The 25,143-nt window shown below is 40.0% G+C and overlaps 4 protein-coding genes across 11 annotated transcripts; 2 read left to right on the forward strand and 2 right to left on the reverse strand.

Moving 5' to 3' along the window:
* Positions 1 to 448: 448 nt before the first annotated feature.
* LOC122399037 (ankyrin repeat and zinc finger domain-containing protein 1-like) lies at positions 449 to 4,722 on the forward strand. Of its 2 annotated transcripts, none has more exons than XM_043399362.1 (13): positions 449 to 611; positions 695 to 821; positions 1,176 to 1,382; positions 1,467 to 1,783; positions 1,946 to 2,060; positions 2,149 to 2,291; positions 2,360 to 2,585; positions 2,654 to 2,923; positions 2,989 to 3,195; positions 3,291 to 3,549; positions 3,624 to 3,765; positions 3,851 to 4,024; positions 4,193 to 4,722. In XM_043399362.1, exons 2-13 carry the CDS (start codon positions 722 to 724, stop codon positions 4,364 to 4,366), a joined length of 2,334 nt encoding a protein of 777 aa, XP_043255297.1. In that variant the 5' UTR covers positions 449 to 611; positions 695 to 721; the 3' UTR covers positions 4,367 to 4,722. The 2 variants fall into 2 exon arrangements, with proteins under 2 accessions (XP_043255297.1, XP_043255296.1); XM_043399361.1 differs by having other exon boundaries at positions 453 to 611; positions 3,273 to 3,549.
* Positions 4,723 to 4,736: 14 nt separating this feature from the next.
* On the reverse strand, positions 4,737 to 8,051 carry LOC122399040. Its single transcript, XM_043399370.1, has one exon. The coding sequence runs from the start codon at positions 8,037 to 8,039 to the stop codon at positions 6,282 to 6,284; it is 1,758 nt and encodes a 585-aa protein (XP_043255305.1). The 5' UTR covers positions 8,040 to 8,051; the 3' UTR covers positions 4,737 to 6,281.
* Positions 8,052 to 8,393: 342 nt separating this feature from the next.
* On the reverse strand, positions 8,394 to 22,414 carry LOC122399038 (receptor-type guanylate cyclase daf-11). 7 transcript variants are annotated; one of them, XM_043399365.1, is made up of 14 exons: positions 21,736 to 22,414; positions 17,841 to 18,108; positions 15,244 to 15,341; positions 13,905 to 14,057; positions 10,860 to 10,985; positions 10,526 to 10,765; positions 10,319 to 10,447; positions 10,096 to 10,225; positions 9,561 to 9,683; positions 9,401 to 9,490; positions 9,203 to 9,326; positions 8,790 to 9,008; positions 8,611 to 8,702; positions 8,394 to 8,534 (listed from the first exon to the last, which is right to left on the reverse strand). In XM_043399365.1, the coding sequence occupies exons 2-14, from the start codon at positions 18,105 to 18,107 to the stop codon at positions 8,394 to 8,396; spliced, it is 1,932 nt and encodes a 643-aa protein (XP_043255300.1). In that variant the 5' UTR covers position 18,108; positions 21,736 to 22,414. The 7 variants fall into 7 exon arrangements, with proteins under 7 accessions (XP_043255300.1, XP_043255298.1, XP_043255299.1 ...); XM_043399363.1 differs by lacking the exon at positions 21,736 to 22,414 and adding an exon at positions 20,425 to 21,445; XM_043399364.1 differs by lacking the exon at positions 21,736 to 22,414 and adding an exon at positions 20,129 to 20,248.
* A 736-nt stretch (positions 22,415 to 23,150) lies between these two features.
* LOC122399046 (ester hydrolase C11orf54 homolog) lies at positions 23,151 to 25,069 on the forward strand. Its single transcript, XM_043399380.1, has 7 exons — positions 23,151 to 23,648; positions 23,717 to 23,820; positions 23,895 to 23,993; positions 24,056 to 24,234; positions 24,304 to 24,565; positions 24,643 to 24,809; positions 24,891 to 25,069. Exons 2-7 carry the CDS (start codon positions 23,742 to 23,744, stop codon positions 25,062 to 25,064), a joined length of 960 nt encoding a protein of 319 aa, XP_043255315.1. The 5' UTR covers positions 23,151 to 23,648; positions 23,717 to 23,741; the 3' UTR covers positions 25,065 to 25,069.
* The last annotated feature ends 74 nt before the right edge of the window (positions 25,070 to 25,143 follow it).

Here is a 25,143-nt window from a genome sequence, read left to right on the forward strand (position 1 = left end):
ATAGGCGAAAAATATACAAATACAAATTGAATTTATTGAATTGATATCAAATAAACATTCTTTGCTATAACATCAAAAAATTATTATTTGAAATAATAGAACAATTAGAAAATAATTTCAAAAGTCTTACTTGATAAACTATATTCAAACGATTTATTTCCAAAGTATTGTTTCATGTCAAACATGATCAGGGGGTCTTGAAACGTGTATTTACGTGTCAATTTTTCATTCATTATGGGCTTTGGTTATATATTTGTGCCCATATAACTTGAAACGTAAAAATGTCGGGGCAGTCGAGATTCGAAATTGTATGCCATTGACGCGAGGACGGACTTTCAGCTGTTTAAGAGCAAGAAGGAGAGTCTCCTGTTCACGTTCTTTACCGATTTCCCGAAGTTCCATGAAATGCTGATCGGGCGTAGCATGTGGCTCGTGCGGTAAGATGGCTGCTTTCCCCACCACTTCGTTGGACGCTAAGGAACTTCGTCGTCACTATTGTCGATTTCGATACACTCAATTATGCCCGATCTGGCCACAGTACTTCCGACTTCGGCTTAGTGAGCAGTAGTTGTCTATAGGAGTGCTATTCTTGTAAATTTTTCTACTCGGACGTATGGACTTATCACCGTATTATTTTTCTTAAATGATTATCGTATCCCTTTTTTCAGAGAACTGATAAAAATATCGTTTTTAGTTTAATACTACGAGTACAACACTAACAATGGATCATCAAATGTTTAAAATATACAATCAGGAAGATTTTAACCGAATTACAAGAGGGATCAAAGTTGCACAATGTATGCAATCGCGGTCATCATCTGGTAATTATATTTGGAACGTTTTACTTTATCCGAATTGTTTACCGTGTTGGATGATGTTTGTATACATTGCTATGATTAGAGTTATGCATTACATGCTTGTGTTTTGCATAATGAGAGATGCTTTAAGAACTTCGATCCCTTTTACTTTGTCATGTAATTACGTCATCGACTTGACACGATTAATATCTGTGTACTTTAAACTATTTCGTCAACGTAGGTCGTATATTTAAGGTTAAATGTTTTTTTAATGAATTTCAAAAACATAATAAACAATTGAATATAATTTTAAATGTGGTATGCAAATGTGTGCGGTTAAGAAACATCAACACTAAAACCGTTGTTTTATTACTTTAGTTTCAGAAACAGAAAGAGTATTAAATCAACTTGATGATTTAGTTGTGTCAGATTCATTGTGTTGTTCATTCTGCAATACTATATTTGAAGACAAAGCTCAACAGAGACTTCACTATAAATTAGATTGGCATAGATATAATTTGAAACAGCGTTTAAATGGATTGAAACCCATTAGCGAAGATAAATTTAATCTTTTAGCAGACGAAGGTATTTTAGCAATGAAAATGTAAATTTTTTTCATAGAATATAATGTCTTTGACCATAGAATACTTAATATTATTGATATTGTAGGCGATGTTTCGAGTCTATCTGGGAGTGATGTAGAGTCGGAAAATGAAGATGACCCGTATATCTTGGAGACAGGCAGTTCACCTAGTGGAAATTATGATAGTAAATGTATTATTAGTAAGAACAAAAAAATAGAGAAGAAAGCAAGAGGCACAGAATCAATTTCTGATAGTTCAGATGCTGAATGTTGCGACGAAACTATAAAAGAAAAAAAACTTGAAACTTTGTTAGCCATTGCGAGTCGTCATTCCAAAGTCTTCTTTGAGAACGACGATGGAAATATATTTAGCATATATAGGTGTTTACTTCATAGCAAGAAGGTCCGTTCGTTTGTATTGCTTAGGAGATATAGTTTTTCAGCCAATTTTGTATAAGCACAGACATACTTGTCTATGATCTTATCTTGTGATTTAATCTACTTTGTTAGAATCACTTGGCGTGTCTATACTTGCCAGATCAGGAGAGATCCAATTACATTTTAGGAAATTCCTGAGGTAGACAATGAGATGATAGCTCAAGCATTAAGCAGTGGGAGGAAAACTACATGGACGGTTATCATGATTGGTGGAGGACACTTTGCCGCAGCTGTATTCCAGGGTATAAATGTCATTTTATAACAAAATGTGGAGGTATACGTATGCTAATTTATATACATATTACATAAATAAGTATCTTGTTTCTTCAGATGGAGAACCCGTTGTGCACAAAACATTTCATTCTTACACTGTACGAGCAAAGCAAGGATTTGCTCAAAGTTCGCGTACAATGTTAAATACGAAAAGCGCTGGATCTAGTTTGCGCCGTTATAACGAAGCTTCCCTTCTTCAGGTACGCTGCTTATTAACTTGAATATTATTCTATTTGTAAGTATGTATTAAAATGCTTTTATTTTTCAGCATGTACAAGATATACTTGAATCGTGGTCATCTTATGTTAATAGTTCCTCTCTAATTTTATACAGAGCAGTTGGACCATACAATCGTACTGTATTGTTTGGAGGAAAAAATCCCCCTTTAGATAAAAATGATTTAAGATTAAGACCATTGCCATTTCCTACTCGTAGAGCAACATTTAGCGAAGTTAAACGAGTGTATGATATATTGAGTACCATGGAAATTTATGGTATGTAATCGGAACTGAAAGTAAACATTTTAATCCTATCAGTTTCATCTTATTATTTCGTATCTTAGGTTCTGCGGCTGATTTTACGGATTCTTTTCCTATTTCGCCGCGTCAACCACTTAGGAAGAAAGTTTCAAGAGTTGACGTATCTAGTGAAATGTTGGAAAAGATAGAAAATAAAGATTATGTTTCAAACGCTGCTAATAATGGGCGTAATCTTCAAGACGGTGATAAAATTAAGGCATCTGTACAAAGTTCTCCGGAAAGACAACATAAAAATTCACGATCTCATATCAACAGAGCGAAACCAAGAAAGAGCCCATGCCGCCCTTTACCCGGTACGAATATTCAAATATATTATTATTTAATAACCAAGCTAATCATAACATTTGATTGTTTTCAGATATTGTTGCTCGATTGGCACAATCATCTTCGGAATCAGAATTAGATAGCCAATTAGGCACTGCTAATATTCCATTGGACGTTTGTTTGACTGAACACGAATTAGAAGTACAATTCAATGAACATTTACTTGCTTTTCAAGACACCGTGCCGAGATACATGAAGAACAAGAAGGCTCGTCGACAAAGAAAGAAATCAAAGAAAGATGGTGAATTATCGTGTAACTTTTATCATTTGGTTAATTTGATTCAGCACATATTGGATTAAAAAATGTACGTTTTTCAGATTATACGATGAACGAAGTTCTAGCTGGTGCCAGGATTAAATTATGGTCTGCATGCAAATTGGGTGACAATGAAATGTTGTCGACTGTTATCAACAGTTTATTAATAGAGGTAGAAAAGAATATAGAATTGGAAGGGCAAAGTAAAGAAGAAGCAGCTATCGAAGATAATTTGGTTATAAGCATGGACGATGTGACAAAATTAGTAAATGATCCTAACGAGGATGGTAATACGATGTTACACGTGGTAGCTCTTGGTGGTCATCTAAAATTAGTGTGGTAAATTGGCATTGTGATTAATATACAATTTTTTTTTACTTTAAAAGATCGGTTACAAGAGGCTTTTATTTCAGGCAATTATTAGAAATTGGATCTGATCCAAATCATAAAAATAAGAAGCTTCAAACTCCATATGCGGCCGCGAATGACAAGGAAACTAGAAATACTTTTAGAAGGTTTATGGGTTCCAATCCTCACAAGTTTAATTATAGTAAGGTATTTATTTACAATTTTTCATTGTTTATTTAATCAAAATATTATTGTCACTTGCCGTTAAGTATTGGTATTATTTGCTCTGAAGTCTCAAATACCTGGGCCACTTACCGATGAAATAGAACAAGAAGAATTAGAAAAGAAGAAGCAACAAAGGAAAATAAAACGAGAAAAGGAGAAAGTGAAAAGGAAAGAATTTGAACTTAAGAAGCAAGAAGAAGATGCGAAACAAAAATTTCTTAGTCTCAGTGATAAAGAAAAGGTATGCGTTTCAATATTCAGTGCTATTGACACTACCGACAGTTATAGTGTATTTATTTGTACCAAAGAAATTAAAACGATAGGTACGCGAAGAAAGCCATTTTGATTGCTTTGGTAGTTCTAGCGTTAAACTATTTCGTTAAAAAAGTTCCATATATTTTTATTGCAGAGAGTATTAGCTGCTGAAAAACGTGTTTTAAAGCAAGATTACACCGTGATTTCACGATGTTTCCAATGTGCTGTAGATATGGCTGGTCAGATTCCATTCGAATACAATTTCAATCGTTTCTGTTCAATGCCGTGTCTGAAAGAACATCGTCTCCATAACAAGGTTGTTACTTGATAGCATATTCTATTTAATACTATAATTATCTTGTAATTGTACAAACTAGCCTGATCTTTCCATCGTGTTCAAATTACAATAGTGATATAATTTTTATAAGGCTAGATTTTAAATATACAAATAATTTTTATCGATGATGAAACTTGCCAGAAAACCAGTTCAGTAGTTGCGAGGTAATTATGTATGTATTATAATCAGGTAAATGTAAAATGCGTTGTGGTTTTGCTGCATTCATAGTGCGCACATACTGTTCAATTTAAACAAAATTTTTTGCATGTATTTTTCAAGTTTATTAAAACAAATTGTCAAACCTAATTTCATGTAAATACAAGAATTTTTATAATAGATACACTTTGTCACGAAATACGAATTATGCGATGCAGAGTATCCCGATGCTCATATTTTTATTTATTTTTTCATTTCTTTTCGCACCAAAAACTACGAGGTGTAAAGTGTTAAAATATAAAATGCTGCTTTTCTTTTTAATACGATAAACAACGGTATAGACAACTTTGTCCTTGTTAACAATTAAATACACTTTATATAGTTTTTATGTTAATTACATTTTAATACTAGTAGTTAAACTTAGGTTTGCCTGGGTGGATGGTGAAGTGCATTTAAATCGACTTGAAATAATATTTAGTTACTTTCTTGAGGATAATTGATGCTTATATAACTTTGCGTCATTACGAGCCATCAATTATAAAAATCGGTTTAGTTTTAGAAAAGGGGTATGGAGAAATTGGTGAAATTTTTTATTTTGCCTTTTATATGTATATATATATAACTTTTTTTTATCGTATATTAAACGACATACATAAAGAACTAACATTTCTTTACACTAACAATAAACTGATTTTTACAGTCATACTGAATTTACGATATTATAACATTACGCCGATATGTTTAGATGTTATAATATCATAATATTACAATGTGTATCACTATATAATATTCATACGACTAAACGAGTCTTTGGTAATATAACTTCATAGGAGAGTACAAAGTTTTATAGAAGACTATCCAAATATTATTGTTTCGACAAATGCTTATAATTATTTTTTCATAAGACTTGATGTTTAATTATATGCAACAACTTTTAATAGGTGTTTGAAATCGTTCCTGTATTTACATATGAATCTCATTGATGACTAGTATCGAAAAAAAAGTATCAATTTTTTATATACTGATAACATAGCCAGAATACAGTTTCTCGCCAGAAATTATAATGAAAGTAAAATAGAAATTTATATTTGTGAACTTTGTTAAAAAATTCATGAACTATACGTAAACATTTAGCGACGTGAGCTTAATCGAATACAATTCGAGTATTTACAAGGTACCTTAGCTTTACGTCGATAAAAACAACACTCCCCCCCCAGCTCGACTCGAATGAACGCATTTGAGATCCAGAGGTTCTCTTTATAAATATGTACCGGATGTTTCATTTACGATGAATAATTAAATGATCTCGCCGTTACCAGAAGCGTGCAATTTTCATATCTTTAACAGCAGTAGAAATATTTATGGTGCTTATGAGAAATGGAACATCCTATCTATATACATATACCTATTCCTTCTTTTGCAAATTCTCTACGCTGGTTAGTCTTGACGATATATACAAGAATATGAGAAAATATTTCAGTTTGGGCTCGTTAACTTTCGTTATTTCGCTCTCGTGTGTGTGTGTGTGTGTGTGTATGTGTTTAGGCTAGTCGAACTATGTCTTTTTGTGCGTGATCCGTATTTAGTAACTATTTTTGTGAAAATATCAATTGTTATCAAATTCATAGCCTTTAAGCGGTTTAAGTACAGAACGTGAGAATTCTTTTTATTTTTTGGTAAATTCCTAGCTGCACCAATTCGTAAATGTCATGTAAATGTTAATTTTGTGTCGGTATATAATTATTTTGATTTAGATAGACGTGGAATCGTCGGAGTCGGTGTCATCGCACTCGTCCCCGTAGTATCCATGAATATTTCCATCGGTCCAGTTGTTCTCTACCTTCACCTCGTACTTGTTTTCACGCACAGCATTGTTCGAGGGTAGAATCCTCACGTACGTATTCTTCATGTTCGTTTCAGGCTGCGAGATGATGGTCTTCACCATCGGGCTCCTTTCGCCGCTGCTGACCGACTTCGAGCGAACCTTCTTGACAACCTTTTCACCCTCCATCGACTCCAACGAGCTTTTCCTACGACTGCTCCTTCTGCTGTTCTTTTCCTTGTTAACGGTCGCTTTTCTCCCCACTTTTGGACTCTCGTTCTCCAAGTATTTCTTGATCCATTTCGGTGTCTCGCTCGAGTAGGACGATTTTTTCACGTACTTCGGACTGACCGTGATCATCGGCACGTCGGTCTCGATCACCGTCGTGATCACCTGCTCGTTCTCGTCAAAATTACTCTCCAGATATTTCTTCTTCGGTATCGCCGACACGCTCAATTTCCCCAGGAGCGTGGAAGTCTCGTCCGTGTTCTCGTACGTGTACGAATAATGCTTTTGAATGTGTTTCGGCCCGTCGACGATATCGACGATAGTCTCCGAGTTGGACATTTCGTTCTTTCGATTCTCCTCCCTCTCGTCCCTTCTGAATCTCTCCAGGGCTTCCTCGAACAAATGTTTCGGCGTTTTCTTGCCAAAGTCGAGCGGCCTCAGCGGAGAGATGATGCTCTGTCTCAGGTTGCCCGTGATGCTGTGCCTCTGTCTGGTCGGCGGATCGAGTAATCGACGTAAACTCGAGTTTCGAATCTCGGGCACGGACATCCTCTCTCTGGTGTGAATCGGTAACACCGAGGGAACCTTGCTCAGCCTTGTGGTTGAGGTGATAGAGTTCTTCTTGATCGCAAGCAACTCCGACGACAAAAGTTGTCTCTCGTGTGCCGGTAATATCGGTGTGGTGGTCGTTACGAGTACGCTTCCAAGGCCATCCTTCGCGGGGCTCTTGAGCTTACTCCCGGATATCGGTGCAGCCGGTTCGTTGGTTTTGGTCTGCTGGTGTTCGCTGATTGGGGAGCTGGCGATCGGCAGCAGCCTGGACCGCGTCACGTCCTGATTTCGCGTCAGCTGGCTGTCCAAGCTGAACCTTTGTTTCGGCGTGCCGGCTATCAGCCGGAGATCGTTCTGCGTTTCCAGCTCGGGTATCGAGAAACGATCCCGGTTAAATTTCGTCGTAGCGGACTCTTTGAAGTTTCTGTACTTCGCGCCGAAATCCAGCTGCGAGAGACGGTCCCTCTGGCTGGCGTGTATGGCCGGGGAGAATCTCTTGTGCTTGACGGGGGGTGGAGAAGGAGAATGGAATACCATGGTGGGTAGATTGAGCTCCTTCTCGGTGCTCAGACACGGCTGGGACAATCGCTGTTGGCCGCGACCCGGATGGTAATCACCGGTTACCAGGGTCGGCTGAGAGAGGCGGTCCCGCTTGGCTGGCACGTCGTGTCGCAACGCGAACCGTCTAACGTCCGGTTGTGATAGCCTCGAGGTACTTTGCTCCATTGTCAAACTACCCCTCGAGCTACCACTGTGCACTCTAGGCGCCGACAGCTTTTCCTCGTTCACGCTGTTATCGCCGGACGCCGCCGTTCGTAGACTTATGTAAGACAGCCTGGTGCCGACGCGATTCATCCCGGCGAAATTGATGCCGCTGAAGCTGGAGTTGAGAGTCGGCTGGGACATTCTGATACGACGATCCGGTGAACCGCCGCCCGACCGTCTGTCGTAAGATATCAGAAGAGTGGGCAAATTCGGTTGGGAGTATCGGCTACGTTGGCTCGCCGGCGAGTAACTCGGCGGGCAGGGGGTCGTCGAGTGGGTTCCTTCGTATGTTACCGAGTCCTGTGATTCGATGCTGGACTGTGACTGGGGAGGCGGTTTTACCGGGGTGATGTGAAGATTCGGATGGGAGAGTCGGTTCTTGCGACCTTGGGTCGGTTTCTTCAGGTGGTCGATGAGGTTGGGCTGCGACAGGCGAATGTAAGGAGTGGGTGGACGATTTAGGTACCAGAGGTCCCGTCGGGAATACGGCTCGCATCAGAGGGTGCCCTCTTCCCTTAGACGACGTATGAAAACTGGTCGTACGTCCTCGAAGAACGACGGCAGATCTAATTCCGCCGCACGGGCGATACCACCATCTTTACATTCCAGCCAGTAGGTGTCCATTAGCCCTTTACCCTAATATTAATATTAATATTAATATATTAATCCATTTTCCTTTGATATTAAAAATAATTATCTCCCGTGTGTTCACCTTTACATCCACCAAACCGCGGTGCACGATTTTGAATCCGCCCACAGCGTCCAAAGCTTTTTTCATCTCCAAACTGATGTGTATTCGCAGGGCTGCGTGCAAGAGGAATATTAAGAAATATTTTTCTATCTGCTCGATATAGAACAGTTAGATATACGTGTAAGGAAGATGATGTATACCTTCCCCGGTTGATTCCATACGACTCGCCGTATTCACCGTGTCACCGAACAGACAGTAACGGGGCATTTTGCTTCCGACTATTCCAGCAACGACAGGTCCTGTATGAGCACCGCTTCGGATTTGAAGCCGTTCTCCTGGTCTCTTTGGTACCTGAAACACCGACGATGCCGCCAGAAGATCGAGCGCCATTGTCGCTATCTCCGATACATGTTTGTCGCCTACAAGATAAACCGCAATTAAACTCGTTTAAATAAACACATTGGTACAGGGGTTTCTCCAATAAGAGCGGTACACGCTTGTTCGAGCCACGTTATATTTCTAGTACTTGTAGTTTACATTTTATTTAAATGAAAAATTTGATTACTCTCGTTGGAGAACCCTATGTAACAGGAACGCAGATAAGAATATCTACCGTTTCTAACAGGCAACCCGGAAGCAACCATGTACGAATCACCGATAGTTTCCACTTTGTACACATCGTAGCATTCGATGCGGGCATCGAAAAGTTTGTAAATCGAATTCAGAAACGTTACAACCTGAAATTGTACGACGATTTGAAATAGAAGCAAACGGGGAATTTTTCTTTCATTTCGCAAGAAAGAATATTTACTTCCAGAGGTGTGTTTTCGGCAGCGATCTCGGTGAATCCAACGATGTCGCTGAAGTACACAGTCACTGCTTCGTAATATTCGGCCGGGACCTTTCAAACGAAAGCAAAACGTTTAAAAGTAATTGCAATAATGCACATACGGGAATCATTATCAAAGTACCTGTTGAGTTTGCTTCAATTGCTGAGCGACGCTGGGGGGTAACATTTGGAAAAGCAACGTGTCGCTCTTCCCTTTTTCCTGTTTAAGTTCCCGTGCTTTTTGCGCCAGATTAGCAGCATACATCTGATATTTTTTATCGATGGAAGGAAGCATTACTTTTTTTTATAATAAGAGTATTTTAATCGTATATAGAGGGCGTTCTGTGGTTCTTTCGTCAATCTGCAGAAGCACATTCCGCTTGAACAAAAGAGGAAAAATAAGACTCTATTGTTTATTTTAATAGAGTATGCTTCTGCAGGCTTATAGGGTTAACCATAAACTCTCTGTATACGTTGAATGGCGTTCAAAGCTGTGGGATGAGATGTTGCACCCTGAGTGCGATCCCACAGCAAGTGCCAACCCCTCCTCCACGTGGTGGACGCCGGGAAACGGCATGCTGTTTACTTTTACCGGTAAACGACATGCCGGCAAACGGGGCTCTGGCTACGCGAGTCGCGTACGGTGTTTCAACGTTTTAAAGATCCACTTTACTTACTTGTATCGTAGCAACCGCGTTACGCACTAGTATTATAATGATAGGGGAAACAACCAACACTAGAACGACTATAGCTATTCCGGCAACTTCCTTATTGCTTGCATCTTGCAAGGTTGAATTCACATAATTCCTGTATTAAATTAGAACAACAACCATTATCATTACACTTGTAATTTGATATTAAATAATTGTAATGTTCAGCATAGGTTCTATCATAGTTCACCTTATCATACGGCGCAATTCTCGCTGAAGTTTCCTCAACTCGTCCACGTAGGTCGCCATCGAATCGAAATAAACGATCGCGTCATCCACGCTCGGCTCTCGTTTTTGGTTTTTCAGAATCTCGTTCCGTCTGCGAGAATTCATTTTTAAATCGGAGATCTTTACCGCCGCGCGAATAAAAATATTCTCTTACGTTCCGTTTACGTACCTAGATTTTATTCTACTGTAATCGGGCATGGTGCGAGTGAGCTCCGCGTAAAAATGCTTTAGAGAAGGCACATATGTAAGGGACCCGGTGAGAAGGTCGCGTCCAAGAGCTTCGTGGCGTACGTAGCTGACGTAATTATCCCCGACGAGTATTCCGCGTCCAAAGTAATTGATTCCGTACACGGAAGCAATACCCAGGCTCTCGATGCTCCTTAGTAAATTTTTAAATGCTATCAAATACCTGAAACGGAAATTGATATGTTCTTAATCAGCCGTGACGGTAAACGAAAAGGAAATTCGATCGAACTAATTAATTGTATATCGTTTCTTGTGACCTCCATACACCGCTGTTGTCCGTCTCTTTGATCTGATTAGTCAGATGGTCCAACATCGCTGCATTTACGCTCGTATACCACGCCATCACCTCGGTGATGCTGCTCTCCTCTGAACTGATCTTCTGTCTGAGGAACAGTAAAGAAATTTTAAGAATTATACCATCGAGGAACCTTTTAAACTATTTTCCCGTTAGCCCTATCGAAGTAAAGCTTATTCAACTATTTGGTCGTTCGACGTCGATAGAAAATGAGTATCGATGGAAGTTTCATTGTTTCGAGTTCGCATTCACCGAACCGAGATCCGATCGATCTAAACGTTGTTGTATCGCCGTAGGTTTTAGTCAGAAAACGCGATAGTTGTAGAGGAAGAAAGAGAAAACCGAGGGAGAGGGAGGGAGGGCAGAGGGGTCTAAAAATATTGTCTACTGCTCCAAATGGGCGGTCACGCGCTCATGTGTGACAACCTCATCTATTGCTCGTAAAGGTGATTCAATGGAGAAGGCCGAGAAGCGACAAAGAAGAAAAAGAGTAATCCACGCGAGTGTGACACCCTCGTTTGGCTGTTTCATGGTTCGTCAATGCGTATGCACAACTTTGCTACGAAGTCGTGGCGTAAAACTGGTCCGAAAATTCACGTATCTGGAAGCGTTTACGTCCGAAGGACGTCGGCGTTGTTTAACTATAGCATCCTGACCTTTGATCGAATAAAAAGATGACATTTTACGCGCACCAATCTGATTAGCGGCGAAACAAAATTGTAAAGTGGAGCGAGCGCATCGAATTAACCCTCCCTTTAACGTTTCAATTTATACGGAGGGTGTTTCGAGAACTTTTAATCCAAGTATCTCGAAAACATAGAATCTATTAATACGTAGAATCCAAGTAGACAAAATGAATGTTAGCAGCGTTAATTGACCGAAATGAAACGAGCCATGAAACGTGGAAGTTGGAACGTACGAAATAATCACCTAGACGGCTGTACTAAATATGTAATTCAGTTGATGACCGTGAACGGTCGTGCCTGAAACGACTAATAAAACATCGGGAATCGAACGGCGTTATTTCATCCCCGATCAGCTCCAGTTAATACGGTCCATATCTATCTCTCTTCCCCATCACAACTTGGCCAGTCGCGAGTAATATCTCAAGGCTGTAGGACGAAGAGGATCGTTAACGGCTTGTTACCGATGCTCCCGCTGACAGAAACGTGTTCTATTGTCTGGCATGTGGTCATAATAGCTAACACGAGAAACCGCCGGACCTTGCGTTCGATCGATGGAGAATTTCCTACGGGGAAGGATTCTTCCGCGATCTAACGCGCCTTTAAGCTCGATTACACTTTGATCTGCAAATAAATTCGCAAGAGTTTAAGTATCAATCAATCGTGTTCTTCGAGCAATAAGAATGAGTTAAAGAATCAACCAAGGACACTGTGAATACAGTGTCGAGCGTAACAAGTACTTAAATATGTTTTTTGTTTCCAAATATGCGTATCGTACGGTTCCGTAGATTCCGTCAGTCATGAAAATTTCCCAGAGCTTTTATAATGCGAGTGAATTTCGAGGAGAGTGGGTCTGGACTGGCCGTACCGATACTCCATCGTCGTATCGATTTATCGGGTAAACGTGCCCCGTTGCTGGCCTCCTAGTATGTATGTATGTAGTATATCGTTTTCAGTTCGGCCAAATGAAAAACGTGCCGCCTTCTGCAAATATTCCCGATCGAGGTGCATTAATGTTGTTCCAATCGTGATCCCGTCCATCTCTGGATCACAATACGAAACGATTATCAATTTTTCTCCGTTCATCGGCGTGTAAAACTCGGTGGAAAACTTTGTTGTATTACTTTCCTCCAAGCAATATCCGACGTCTAATTTTCCATTCTTTTTTTTTTATCGCGACTCCGTGGTATAGTTCCGATTCGACTTGATCTTGGAAAAACCGGGGCCCTGGTCACGTATTTTTATAATCGATCAATACACGAAGACAAATACGACACGAACGTGCTGTTGTAAAGCTTACGTCACTTCAATGATGTACGCATCTTTTTGGCTCCCATTCGCGTTATGAAATAACGTTTAAAATAGCTGTTATATTTGGTATCTGAAAATTACCCCGTTTACGAAATCTTGTCTCGGACGTTAGAATTTTAGGTATCGATCTCATAAAGTATCGAAGATTAGAGGATTTCGAAAACTGTGATCCACAGACGTAATTCGGAATCGTAAGAAATATAGCAGATCTCCGCAAGAAGAACGTACAAACGCGAGTATTGGAAACGAATAAAACGAATAAAAATTAGCGTCTTTCGGTCAGTGTTTAAAAAAATAATTTTCTATCGCAAAAAGTGTCGCGATGTCTCACGAATAAAAATTCCATCCGTCGAAACCCTCGAGGAGGAAATTTCTTATCACGTTGACCAACAGGGAGAGGCTCGCGATAAAATAGAATTCTCCACTTCGAGGCTGAATGGAAATTCAACAAGTGTCGGGGAACGAGGGCTCGAGGGAATAGACGCTTCGGCCGTAACTTTCCATACAAGCGAATATTGTTTCCACAAAGGATATCATTAGAACTAATTCGCCGTGTAAATATATGTATCTCGCTGGATGACTATCCGTCGAACTTGGGTCATAATTTTGCTTTCCGACCTACAAACAAGGAAAGTGTTATAACATTGAAACACGTAATACGATCCCCAGTTCATATTTTTATTATTAAAAGAGGAGTATTACTCGGGAATTGCTCGCGTAACGTAACGTTTCAACCCTTTTGTTCTTATAGTTTAAAATCTCATGGTTGCATTCGTTGGACACGCACGGCTGAACGGCCGCAAATGTTCGCCTGTGCATAGTGTATCGATCGAGAGCTAATAAGTGCACACAACACCAAAAGGGTTAAATAGTTGCGCGTCAATGTTGCGGCGATCAAAGCGAAACCGTCAGGCACACGAGGCGCACGATTATTCTGACGTCATTAGCGCGTAAATTTGCTTCTGTCCGGAGCGAGACGACACACGTCGAGTATTTTTCGATCGATTTGTTACCTGAAATCCTCGAGACGTGCTTGAAAGGCCTCTTTGCTGACCACGTCATAGGTTTGCGTCTTGCTCTCGTCCCTCGGCACCGAGACCAGGGGCCACGTAGTCATATTGTGAAGAGCCTGATCGGTTATGGCGAACCTCTGCGTCAAGTTCGACCTTGAACAGGTGTAAGAGTCCGTGACTAATTAGCCAACTACGTCGATGAATCGCCGCGCGAAGGCGACTTGTTTGTCCGTTTTAGTTCGTGTTCAACCGAGATCGAGTTTTCAAGGATCATGGAACTGTTCTCACGGTGGAAATTTCGTGCGTACTTTTCTGCGAACTTTTCCTCCGCTCTGCGAGAAGAATCGAAGCGGAAGGGTTGGGTGCAACGCGTCGCGTTTCGCTGATCATGCGGCTCTAATCGTTATCCCAAACCCTGAATTTATGAATCGTGTAAATGAATCGGAAACTATCCGAAGCGAGCATGCTCTCGTGTTTTCCTCTATCGTTTTGTTAATACCAGGAAAAAATGGATTGTGTCGAGTGCATCTTGATTAGAGAACACCCTGTCGTGCATCTGTTTTCATTAGTCTGAAAAGACCCTTCCTTCTCTCAGGAAGAAAGGCTTTTGTCACCGAGTCACGTATACCGAGAGATCAAGCTAGTTTCAATATTATCGGCAAATAGTGAAATATATTAGGTCATTCCATATGTTCGTGCCGAGTTTTCTACTGCAACTTGAAGTAATATTTTAAACGTATGATGGAATTTTATGAAAAATAATAAACCTCTTCTCGTTCAACAACTCCTTCCCCTTCTTTTGGCAAAGCCATTGTATCGTTGCTCCAAAACTTGCTGGATATTTTATTCAAATTTAATTTAACGCTTTTGTTTATCCACTAATAAGCCTGGAGATTGTTATATTTTATATCTTATAAGATTCGGTTTTATTATATGCTAACAGAAATATTTACGCAACCAGGCTCTACCACGATTAAGAAAATTTTGTTCCATAAGCTAGCGTGGATTCCAAACTTCGAACTTTGACACAATATCTATTTGTTTCAAATTTCTATGAATTGTTGATGTTAGTATGTTTGAAATTTCAGAAATCACCTCAACTGACAAATTTTCTTTCTTTTAATTAGATTACAAATTTCATCCTCATCAATTTCAGAATATTGAACGGCACGAACTTATGGGACGACCTAATACTTGGCAGTTGTACGTGGAAATAGTTTTTTTGCATTTCGTACGAATGAAAGGAGTTGGAAACTGTTATAATATTTTTTCAACCCCTTGATGGAGACTTTCAACTCGAAACTTTCTATTACATTGGCGTTATTGCATTTGATAATACCTGAGAGTGTTGCCGTTGGTATAAATGTAGAATGCAACCTCGGATCTTTCGAGCTGCATCCTCGTAACTACCTTTCCCAAGTCCGTGGCAATTGTTACCTGAAAACAGTCGACAACGAAATTCAATCGATAGTTGGCGGCTGAGGACAATCAAGAAGGTGTTTATTGAATATTAAATAATATACCGATGGTCATCAAAGTGACGAATTTCATTCGATGTGAGCTTACGTTGACGCGACGCCGTTCGAGTGTTAATCATTTTTCTAAAACGAATGTTCGTTTCGACGATTACAGTACCTATTGCAAGTCAGATGGACCGAGCGAGGCCGTTTGTCAGATAATATCCGGCGTTGTTCTCGATCGTACGATACTTCCGAGAGGGGATGGAACTAATCGTAAGGGTATAAGGTACGAGAAGACAAAGTGGATAGGATAGAGTAGCTGAACGCTTCCCGAGTATACATTGAACGGTCACTCGAACTTCCAAGTACCTAAATGGCCTTCTATTATACTCGCAAGTCGACGCTTTTACGTTCCATCCTCCTAAAGTATTCCGATAATTATAGATCGCCTGCGCGACAACACGCGCAAATTAACGTAACGCTGGTGGGAGTATATTGTTGCAACATTATTCTGCTTATACAGAGTGACACCGCTAAAACACTGAAAACAGACCATTTTAATATCTCTATTATTTTAAACACTAGGTAAAGACATTACTTAGAAAATTTCTATAGCTTCCAGTAAGGGATAATATTGTAGGAATAGTTTCTTTTGTAGAATTTAGAATCTATCCTGTAGCTGATACTTTTCAAGATGTTCAAAAGTGTTCCAGTATTGCAGACACAATTTTTACGGGATGTGTTATTATACCCTATAGATTTTCATTATAAAGGGCGTGGCGGGGCATCGACAAAGAATTAGTATAAAGCTCTCGACGCTCTTACAATCGACGGCAAACACCGGCGACAAAGACGAGGAGACGGTTAGAAGGCGAGCACGTTCATTCTTTTCCGCCTTTTGCGGTGCCATAGCGCACCGTGCTCTCGTCAAACAAGTAATTCGAGATCGAGGAGAGGTCGGAGCTGTACTCGAGGCTACACCCCGTTCCGATGAATTTCGATCCTACCCCACCACCGCCGTCACCCTCTTGTAGTTACGTGTAATTTTCATCGTGACGAACGAACCGAGACTACTTTGTTCTAGATTGGAAATTTCTTCGACCGTGAGTAAGAGTGGAATTAAGGGACGTTAATACTCTTTACCTACCCATTCTCACAAGTCACGTAACGACCAGCCCTTTGTTGACGGAACGTTAAATTTCAACGACGTTTCTGATCGAACTTAAAATGTGGAACACTCGTTTATTTGATCGCGGTAATGGCACAGGATTTTCCAATAAGAGAAAAAGAACTTTTAAACACCGGTAGAATCACCAGTCCAAGTTCAATGATCAGACTTTCGCTTCTGGGTTCCGTGTTAATTAAGTTTTTATACCAAACAAACCTCGAACTATTGGCAAATCTGAAAGCAAACATTACTCGTGTTATTAAGGCAAGATACAATCTAATTTATGAATTTATCGTGATAAAACAACGAGCACTAGATTATCATTTTTTCATTGTACTTGGATTCGAAGATCTGTTGCTCTTATTGGGAAACCCGTTGATAGTCATCGTGTTCCAATTAGATACTGGATCTCCGACAACGCACTTTGAACGGTTTAGTTACGTTTGGTAACGGATAACAGTTCTATAGTTACGTATATCCAGAAAAAGAATCATCGATACGCGTTCTCTCGCATCGTTTCGTCCTAGTGATTCTTCCATTAATTGGAAAACCAGCTACATTTTAAAATATCGATCATCCCTTGTAACAATACGGTTCTGCGCGAGAAAAAAAAACACATTCCAAAGAACTCGGTGCACAATGAAACAATACCAGTCCACCTTCCTCGAAAGCCAACGTATCGGCTAACGATAGAACTGGTTATTGCCGGTTATTTATATCATCGTCGACCGTGGATAAATAATCAAATGCACCGGTCACGCGATCGATGCGTGTAATTTCTCGATGAAATGGAAAAGTGGCCGCTGTAAATCATAAACAGAAACGATTCGTTATACGCAGTGATCTATACTCCGTACGCGGAGACAATCGAAGAAATGGACGGTTTCACGGACCGACTCGTCCAGCACGCATCGACTGTGCAGGTGTGGTGGATGTTTACTCATTTCGATCGATTGCCACTGAATTATACGAGTCCGACCTAATTACACCGCTCGCATAATTACGTGTCCGTAAGGAAAAAAAAAAAAAAAAAAAAAATACACGACAAGAAAGCGAATCGTCCGATCGACGCGTATGCGAGGAACTTCCATAATGAAAATGTGCAACGCTGCTGGTGGAGGAATTTTTGTTTTTCTATACGGTAACTCGCATTGATGAGAAGGGGGAACACGTGGTATTATGACATTTCTTTGTGAACCGTCCACGACACGGGATCAGAAAAAAGAGCTTTAAGGTTTTTTCCTTACATATTACTCCCATACGGTTGAGTTTTCCTACATCCCCAAAACGTGTCGCGTTTTCCGTTACCTGGGTCTCGATGTCCGAGACCTCTTGCCGATAAATTAGGATGTCGTGTAGCGTGTTGGCGGTCTGAACGATCAGCGCGAGAATCGGTATAAACGGCAGCACCAACATTTGCAGCAGCTGAATTCGACGGCCGCGACGATGGGCCGGATCGGTGGCGCGCGCCCAACAGGACTTCTTCCGGTGCGGCTTCGTCGCCGAGACGTCGTCCGACGACAAACTCCTCACGGAGCTCACTTCCGCCACGCACGAGCCGTTACGCGGCGACATCCTGAAACAACCGGTTTTTTTCTTTTTTAACATTACCTTGGAGAACGTTTTACGCGCGTAAATTTACGTTTTTTTTTCAATTATCGAGCATGATTATCGTCGTGTAGCAAGCGCGGAATATACTCGGGATCGGAAACTTTTGCGGTAACCGCGTAAAAACGTTGCGTGGGTGGGCGTGCACGTGCATGAGTGGCAAGCGGGAAAAGCGTTGTAATTAAACTATGCGTGCTGTTTTACGCTTAACTACGTTAAGAGACGACTATTTACGTTCGTCTATACGCCATACGAGGGTCAGTCTTTAACCGATGGAAAGTTCGGCGTACATGGCCAACTGGGAAAAAACTGTACACACCTCCGATCGTAACTTTTTACCAGTTGCGCAAGATACCCCCTGTACATTCAACCAACAAGAACAGTTTATATTGCAGTTAGTTGCATAGCGAATATAGTATTTAGAGGAATGTCATCCCTTTCAATCGTGCTCGTCACTGTAGATTTAAAATAAACAATTATTTTGACCCTCGTAATTAAAATCGATCGATTTGAACGACTCACTCCGCAGATTCGTATTTAATGTTTTCGACGTTAAATATTTTTTTTATTCGTGATTGCTGAATTGCAATTTCCCTTTAATTCGCGGTGAAAATTAAATAACAGAGCAGACGCGAAAGTCGTTGGGATCTCCTATACGATAGCAGTCTTTAATGTACGTGCTTTCTTATTCCTCGCGTCGTAAAAGAAAATCAAACATCCAAGGATGGAGTCTGACGACGTTCGTCCGTTGAATAGCACTTGATTGTCAGAAGTATCGGTTCGGATATAAATTACTAAGCCGGGCTCCTCTTCTTCACGAGTCCCGGCAACGTACGGCGCTGGACATAAATAGAAAGTTTTATCGTAACTCCTTCGTATTAACAGTTGGCATTAAAATACGTTATTCGTGAACTCCTCGCGAACGAAACAATATTTCAGCCCCTCTTTTCAGCGAGACAAACCACCACCGTAAAATCAAGTTTCAATCGAGGGAAAGTTCTCGACCCGGCGCTATTGTATCGCTCGTGTTTATTCTAATTCCCTGGAACAATGACAACCGTGATTTCTGCTCGGAGTAAACCGCAGGAAACGGGAAACCACATTTAGTTGTTCTTGGAGAATCGAAATTCGAAGGCAAATATAATTAGCGACGATGCCATGTAACGTGATAACAGATTTGAATATCGTTGTCCTCGGTCAGTTGGTCGCAATTAGACTCTTTTACCCAAGATGATCAAAGATGCTCGTTATTAATTCGAATTTGTATTGCACGCTAAAAAAAACAGTAGTATAGCGAACATTGAGTATTTTGGATAACAGAAATATTGGAAAATAGAAAAGTGGTGAGTCATAAATTGAAAATAGAAAGACGGTTTTTTTTCGAAAGTTCTCACCTTCAATCCCTGATTGCTGTCCCTTCGATAATTGGAATAATGTGATACGAGTCGAGAGAGCGGCAACAATTAATGAACCACAGGGAGGTACGGCACAGGCCGTTCCTCTGCTGTCCTATACTTGTCGCACAAACGCAACGCGCCATTAGATTATGCATCGCTACTGTAGTGGTTTATTGTCGTGTTACTGTACATAACGCAAAGAGGATCGACGTCGTTCCGAGGAACCACGTCACGGCTCTGTCCCGGAACCGCGCCTTTCTAATTGCGTGCTCACCCCTCGTTGCCGATTTATCCCTAAAACAATACATTCCTGCGTGTCGAAGAAAATTTTACATAGCGTCCGCGACCTGTTGAAAAATATAGTTTCTGTATTGTATTAAAAGTAATAAATCGGAATCTTCAACATCACCGTTCAAGGATAGACGAACGCACAGAGACAAGCGAGCTGCCCGCTAGAAATTTCTCAACTCCGGAGGAGGCACTCGAGCGTGCTAAAAATTAACAAGCACATTGTGAAATTTCTTTAAAACACAAATGCGCAAGAATCGACCGAGGAAACTGAAGTTAGAAAGTTGTTAACAAATGAGAAACCTTCGAGGGATCATCGGAGTCCCGGATCGCGTAGCGTTTACTTTAGTCCTGTGTAAGCTGGCTGCGTTAACAGCCGAAAATACACGAGTCCCAGGCGGCGTACTCTGAAACCATGGTTGAAAAGCCTCGAAGGAAGAAGAGCGTCAGCATGGCGCAGGGGTTGGCCGGGTCGTTTCTGAAAAGCGAAGGAGGCGAAAGCACAACGGAAGAGGCGGCAGGTGTGCCACGGATGCATCGATGCGGCCGATGGATCGTGCGTAGCCCACGATATATCGCATGCAAACCGATATACTCACTCGTTTTGTATGGTGAGCATGACTGCCAGAGGTCTACCGGTGTCCACCCTCACCTAGCGCGATCTTTCGCGATTCGATGGATCCGACTTCGGGCCTGAATGGCTTAGGCACGACCAGGCGTATTATCTCATTGAGGAGGCTACTCTCTTTGTCCATTCAGTCTCGATATAAAGGTACGCGGAGAAGGGGCTATCATAAAACCATCTCAATGGCGACACGACTACAAACAATCTACCCGGTTGCAATCTTACGTATGTACGATGCGCCGTGATGCCTTGCGACCGCGATCAAAATACATTACCGGGCGGTGTTTCTGATTTTGAACTTGGCGTGTTCGTCTCCTCGTATTTGCGGATCTCTGGCACTATCGACCGGGTTCCTCTTACCACAGATTCGTCAAAAAAATGGTCGAACAATCGAAATCGGGGACTCGTATCCGGAATGAAAAATACCTCTTTTCATTTAGGTATTTAATGGTATGTCGGTCTCGGTATAACTTTGCTAGAATGATGCCGCTGTCTCAGAGTCGTGCCGATATAACATTTTTTATAATTTGGATTTAAATGCGCTCCACGACGTACATTGCTTAATGCTTATGTTAGTTACATGCCGGATGAAGGGGATAAACTCGATGATCGATTACGACGTGGGGGTCGGAAAAATGCATGCGAACATGGATGCGAACGGGAGTTGATTTCGAGAAACTCATGCCCGGCGACCTTGCCGTGGACAGATTTCGACTAAACTGCGTGCCGAAGAGACAAGACAAAAGAATATAGTGTTCATCGAATACCACGAACAACCGACGTATACGTGGCGTTTCGCTTAAACAAGGCCACCTAAATATGTATCTATCTCCTCCAATTGTGACAATACGAAAATCATTTTCTATACACCTTTAATGGTATCAAGAGATCTTATATATGTTGCAAATGTTTGGTATAAATGACAAATAGTTATTCTTTCAAAAGTTTCAAGTGGACAAAAATATGGAATATTTGTACAAAATGAGCTTCAGATGCTTTTACGTGATATCAGTAAACAAAAGTCCATAACAAGTTTTAGAAATTAGAAACACGATACAGTAAGAAAAAATGTATACAATTATTTAATAGAAAACCATCGACGACCTTGAAAACTCCGGGGAAAAAAATAACTTTGAGAAAAAGATTTTTTGCAACAAAGGTCTCTTGATATCATTTAAACTGCATACAAAATGTTTTTTTTCTGTGCCATATTTGAAAGAGACATTTAGGTAGCCTTGTTTAGGTGGAACACCCTGTATACATCAATAGAGAAAATTGCTCTTACGCGTGTTTAAACGAGGACCACGAGAGACACGTGGTTGAAGTCACGAGAACGTTCTTCTCCCTCAGTTACACTGCTCGTCTCTTTCGCCCTTTCTATCCGCTCTTGTCTCCTTCTCCCGCTATCGTCGATACTTCCTTTTTGCTCCTTTCGTCTCTTTCTTCGTATACGTTTCTTTGTTACGCGCAGATACACCGGATCAGATTTTAACGATTCTTTCTCTCCTTCGATCTCGGTCGATAATCTACAGCGATGCTACCGGTTGTTTCTATCTTTTATTATCGTTCAACGGTATCCCGGCTCGTACGTTTCGACACTAACGATACTTTCGATCAAAATCGTTCTGCAATGTAATCTTTCCTTGGAATAACTTCGACAAACTCTGTTCGCCCGTTTCTCCCTCTGGCATCCGATGATTTACAGACTAAGGTATCTTTTTCCCGTATTTTTTCGTACCTAATGGAAGCGAATGAGTGCAATGGTAATTCACGCAGTCTGGAATCGAGAAAGAGGCAAAGAAGCCGAAAGAGCAAACAGGTGTTCCCACATGGAATGCGCGGCCGCATACTGACGATGCGATCCAGAAACGTCTGCGTTGATACGGGACAAACTCCTTCGATACCTAATGCGCATCCACGACAACCCTACCGAGCACCGACATACTCCCAACCCTCTTTCCCATCTTTTTTATGTAAGATATCCAAGCTGGAATAAAAAGATAATAATTTCAAATAACATTTCGATAAACAAGACTGCAATTTACAAACCTTCGCTTTCTGTTTTAATTTACGAGAATTAAAATCATTTGATACGTGTAAAATTTAACGCAGTAACGGGTCTTTTTGTACAATAACGATAATTACCAAACATCTGCGACAATAAAGTTCATTCCACTCGTTTCTCGTGACGTCTGTCTCTCAAGGCCGAACAGTTTCTCTTATAGACAATAATACTTGATAATAATCAAGATTTTTACTTTGCCAAATGTACAGATTGATACCACTCGATCCCATTTTCGAGAGTGTCGTAACGCGTAATTTGTTTCGTACAGAAAAAGCCAACGAACAAATCTAAAAGGATATAAAATTTAGAGTAAACGTAACAGCATCACTATTCACGCGAAATTTAACCGCATATGGTAAACTAATACTTTACGTATGGATTTGCATACATAAAGATTCAACACACGTCATACGTGTATACCAAACGCATAGTGTGTACTACTTGGTACTTGTTTACAACTACATTGTGATGCCATCTTTGAAGAAAATCATAAATTAATTTCGACTGGAAAGTTTTCTACGTTAATTATAACTTTTATCATCTTATCACGAACAAGGTACAGGATTCTGTACTTCGTTTGTGATCTTATCTTATGTTCGATACTTGATATTTCTTTTTCAATTATGCTTATCGCATTGACGTTTGCTGTTTCGAAAATTTACTAAAAATAATGTTAGTTCGATTCGTTTTTCTAGTATTATGTACTTTGGTTTATAGATGCATCTGCACGAAAATATTTCAAAGAATACATATTCTTTACGATCGAATTGAATTTGATTAGAAAGAATGTGTATCTGCAATCATTGTAACAACTTCTCCACCGTTTCCCCTTTAACATTGATGTATAAAAAATGCGCATTAAAAACATACCGAGTGCAATTACGTAAAAGATTATATTACGTATTATCGTTATTATAATTACTTAAGTGTGGTACAAGCTTATTTCACTCTTACGAAATAATATCACGTACAAACAAGCGATTAGATAAAGCCATGCGGTAAAATATATTCGATTTCCTGGCAATCCTTTTACTTCTTGCAAACGCTATCGTTCAACACATTCTGCGCAAAGAAACTTCATATTAAAGCGAAGATTATTTCTACGTAAAAACTTCTACGAATTTCATTATTTGGTATGAAAAATATATTACCTTATATTACCATTTATTAGAAGGCTAATATTTTTAAACTTAATTTCTAGGTGTCTTTACGTTCATAGATCAACCATGACCACTCTGGAAATCAGTGAACTCAACATTACAAAAAAAGAACTTCACGCACCATCGCTTAACGAAATTAAAGATGGTAAAACTTGAATAATAAAACCTAATAGAAATTGGCAAAAGAATTAAATAGTATATACATATTCTGTTTTCTAGTTTTAGAACAAGGTTTAATCAAAAATTTTTCTGAGGTCCAAGTAGAAGTTGTTGACTGCCCAGATTTAACACAAAAACCATTCACCCTTGCTGCACCAGGTAGTATTTTAGAGAGAAAATATTTTCTTGTTTCAAATTGATACATTATATTATATACTTAGGATTGAATAAGAATGCAACATTGTTTGAAATTGGTGGTCCATCGTTTTTGCTTCCCTCTGTGCAAAGGAACAAGTTATATAATATTCAGGAGCTTCTAAATAATGTACAATGTTGCAAAGACTCCTTTGTTATTGGAGCAGGTGCTGGACCATGGCCTCACTTAAATTCTAACTGCGAAGTGTGTTCATCAACTTACAATCATAGCATATTTCATTTAAACATATTTGCTGTATAAATATTTTTCTAGCTCATAATGAACATGGTTGTTTCATCTTCTGGTGTTAAAAATGAAACTCGTATTTCGACTGTTAATCAAACAAACGGAGATTGTATACTACAAACTTTACCCAACAGTGAAACAAGATTAGCTTTGTTGGCCAACTTGTTTGTCAGCGAAGGAAAACCAGGACCTGTCTTAAAAGTGCATGCCAAGAAACGTACTGGCAGTGATGATTTTATTGCTTGCATGCAAAAAGCAATTGCGCGACATTATAAGCACGAACTTGTTGGTAAATATATTTTATAAATAATAAATTTAATCAAGAGATATATCCAAACATTAGACATTAAATTGTTATAACTGTAGGATTAGGGGGAACATTTTTAATGAGTAATGGAAAAATTAAACAGCACGTCATGCCAGATTTTTCTAAAACCCCACTTAATACAGAAACACAGCTGAACAATTGGTTGTATTTCTATAACATGTCGACGCCTCTTATAGCTGTTGGTACATTTGTCAGTTCTGAAAGTGTAAGTACAACTATATTATACTTTTAGTGTATATGGATTCTGTCTTATAATACAATTGTTGTGCTTCCATTGTAATGTTAGGATCTGGATCTTCGTGTTCAACACTTCCATAGTTTCTCTCACCATGGGGAAGGTGGTCATTATCATATTGATACGACTCCAGAGAGTATTGAATATTTAGGATACTTTAATGTGGGTACTACGCTCTATCGTGTGGATAAACCATTAACTGCTTTGCAGTTTGGAAAGGATTAATCTTTTATACAACTGTATATATGTCTAATGGAATTTCAATAAGAAATTTGGCATAAAGAATTTACAATTAAAAACACTT

This window comes from Colletes gigas, unplaced genomic scaffold (genome assembly GCF_013123115.1).
Source record: "Colletes gigas isolate AHSC1104 unplaced genomic scaffold, ASM1312311v1 Colletes_gigas_Sc00012, whole genome shotgun sequence".
NCBI classification, from domain to species: Eukaryota; Metazoa; Arthropoda; class Insecta; order Hymenoptera; family Colletidae; genus Colletes; species Colletes gigas.

Coding starts and splice junctions, on each gene's coding strand:
- LOC122399037 (XM_043399361.1), top strand. CDS start 722: ATGGATCATCAAATGTTTAAAATATACAATCAGGAAGATTTTAACCGA. Junction 2,586..2,653: donor GAGTACCATGGAAATTTATG/GTATGTAATCGG, acceptor TTCGTATCTTAG/GTTCTGCGGCTGATTTTACG. Junction 3,196..3,272: donor AAAGAAATCAAAGAAAGATG/GTGAATTATCGT, acceptor TACGTTTTTCAG/ATTATACGATGAACGAAGTT.
- LOC122399040 (XM_043399370.1), bottom strand. CDS start 8,039: ATGTCCCAGCCGACTCTCAACTCCAGCTTCAGCGGCATCAATTTCGCC.
- LOC122399038 (XM_043399363.1), bottom strand. CDS start 20,444: ATGCTCACCATACAAAACGA. Junction 9,009..9,202: donor CGGGTTGCCTGTTAGAAACG/GTAGATATTCTT, acceptor TTTATCTTGTAG/GCGACAAACATGTATCGGAG. Junction 8,535..8,610: donor GCGGTTTGGTGGATGTAAAG/GTGAACACACGG, acceptor TATTAATATTAG/GGTAAAGGGCTAATGGACAC.
- LOC122399046 (XM_043399380.1), top strand. CDS start 23,742: ATGACCACTCTGGAAATCAGTGAACTCAACATTACAAAAAAAGAACTT. Junction 24,566..24,642: donor TTATAAGCACGAACTTGTTG/GTAAATATATTT, acceptor TTATAACTGTAG/GATTAGGGGGAACATTTTTA. Junction 24,810..24,890: donor CATTTGTCAGTTCTGAAAGT/GTAAGTACAACT, acceptor TTGTAATGTTAG/GATCTGGATCTTCGTGTTCA.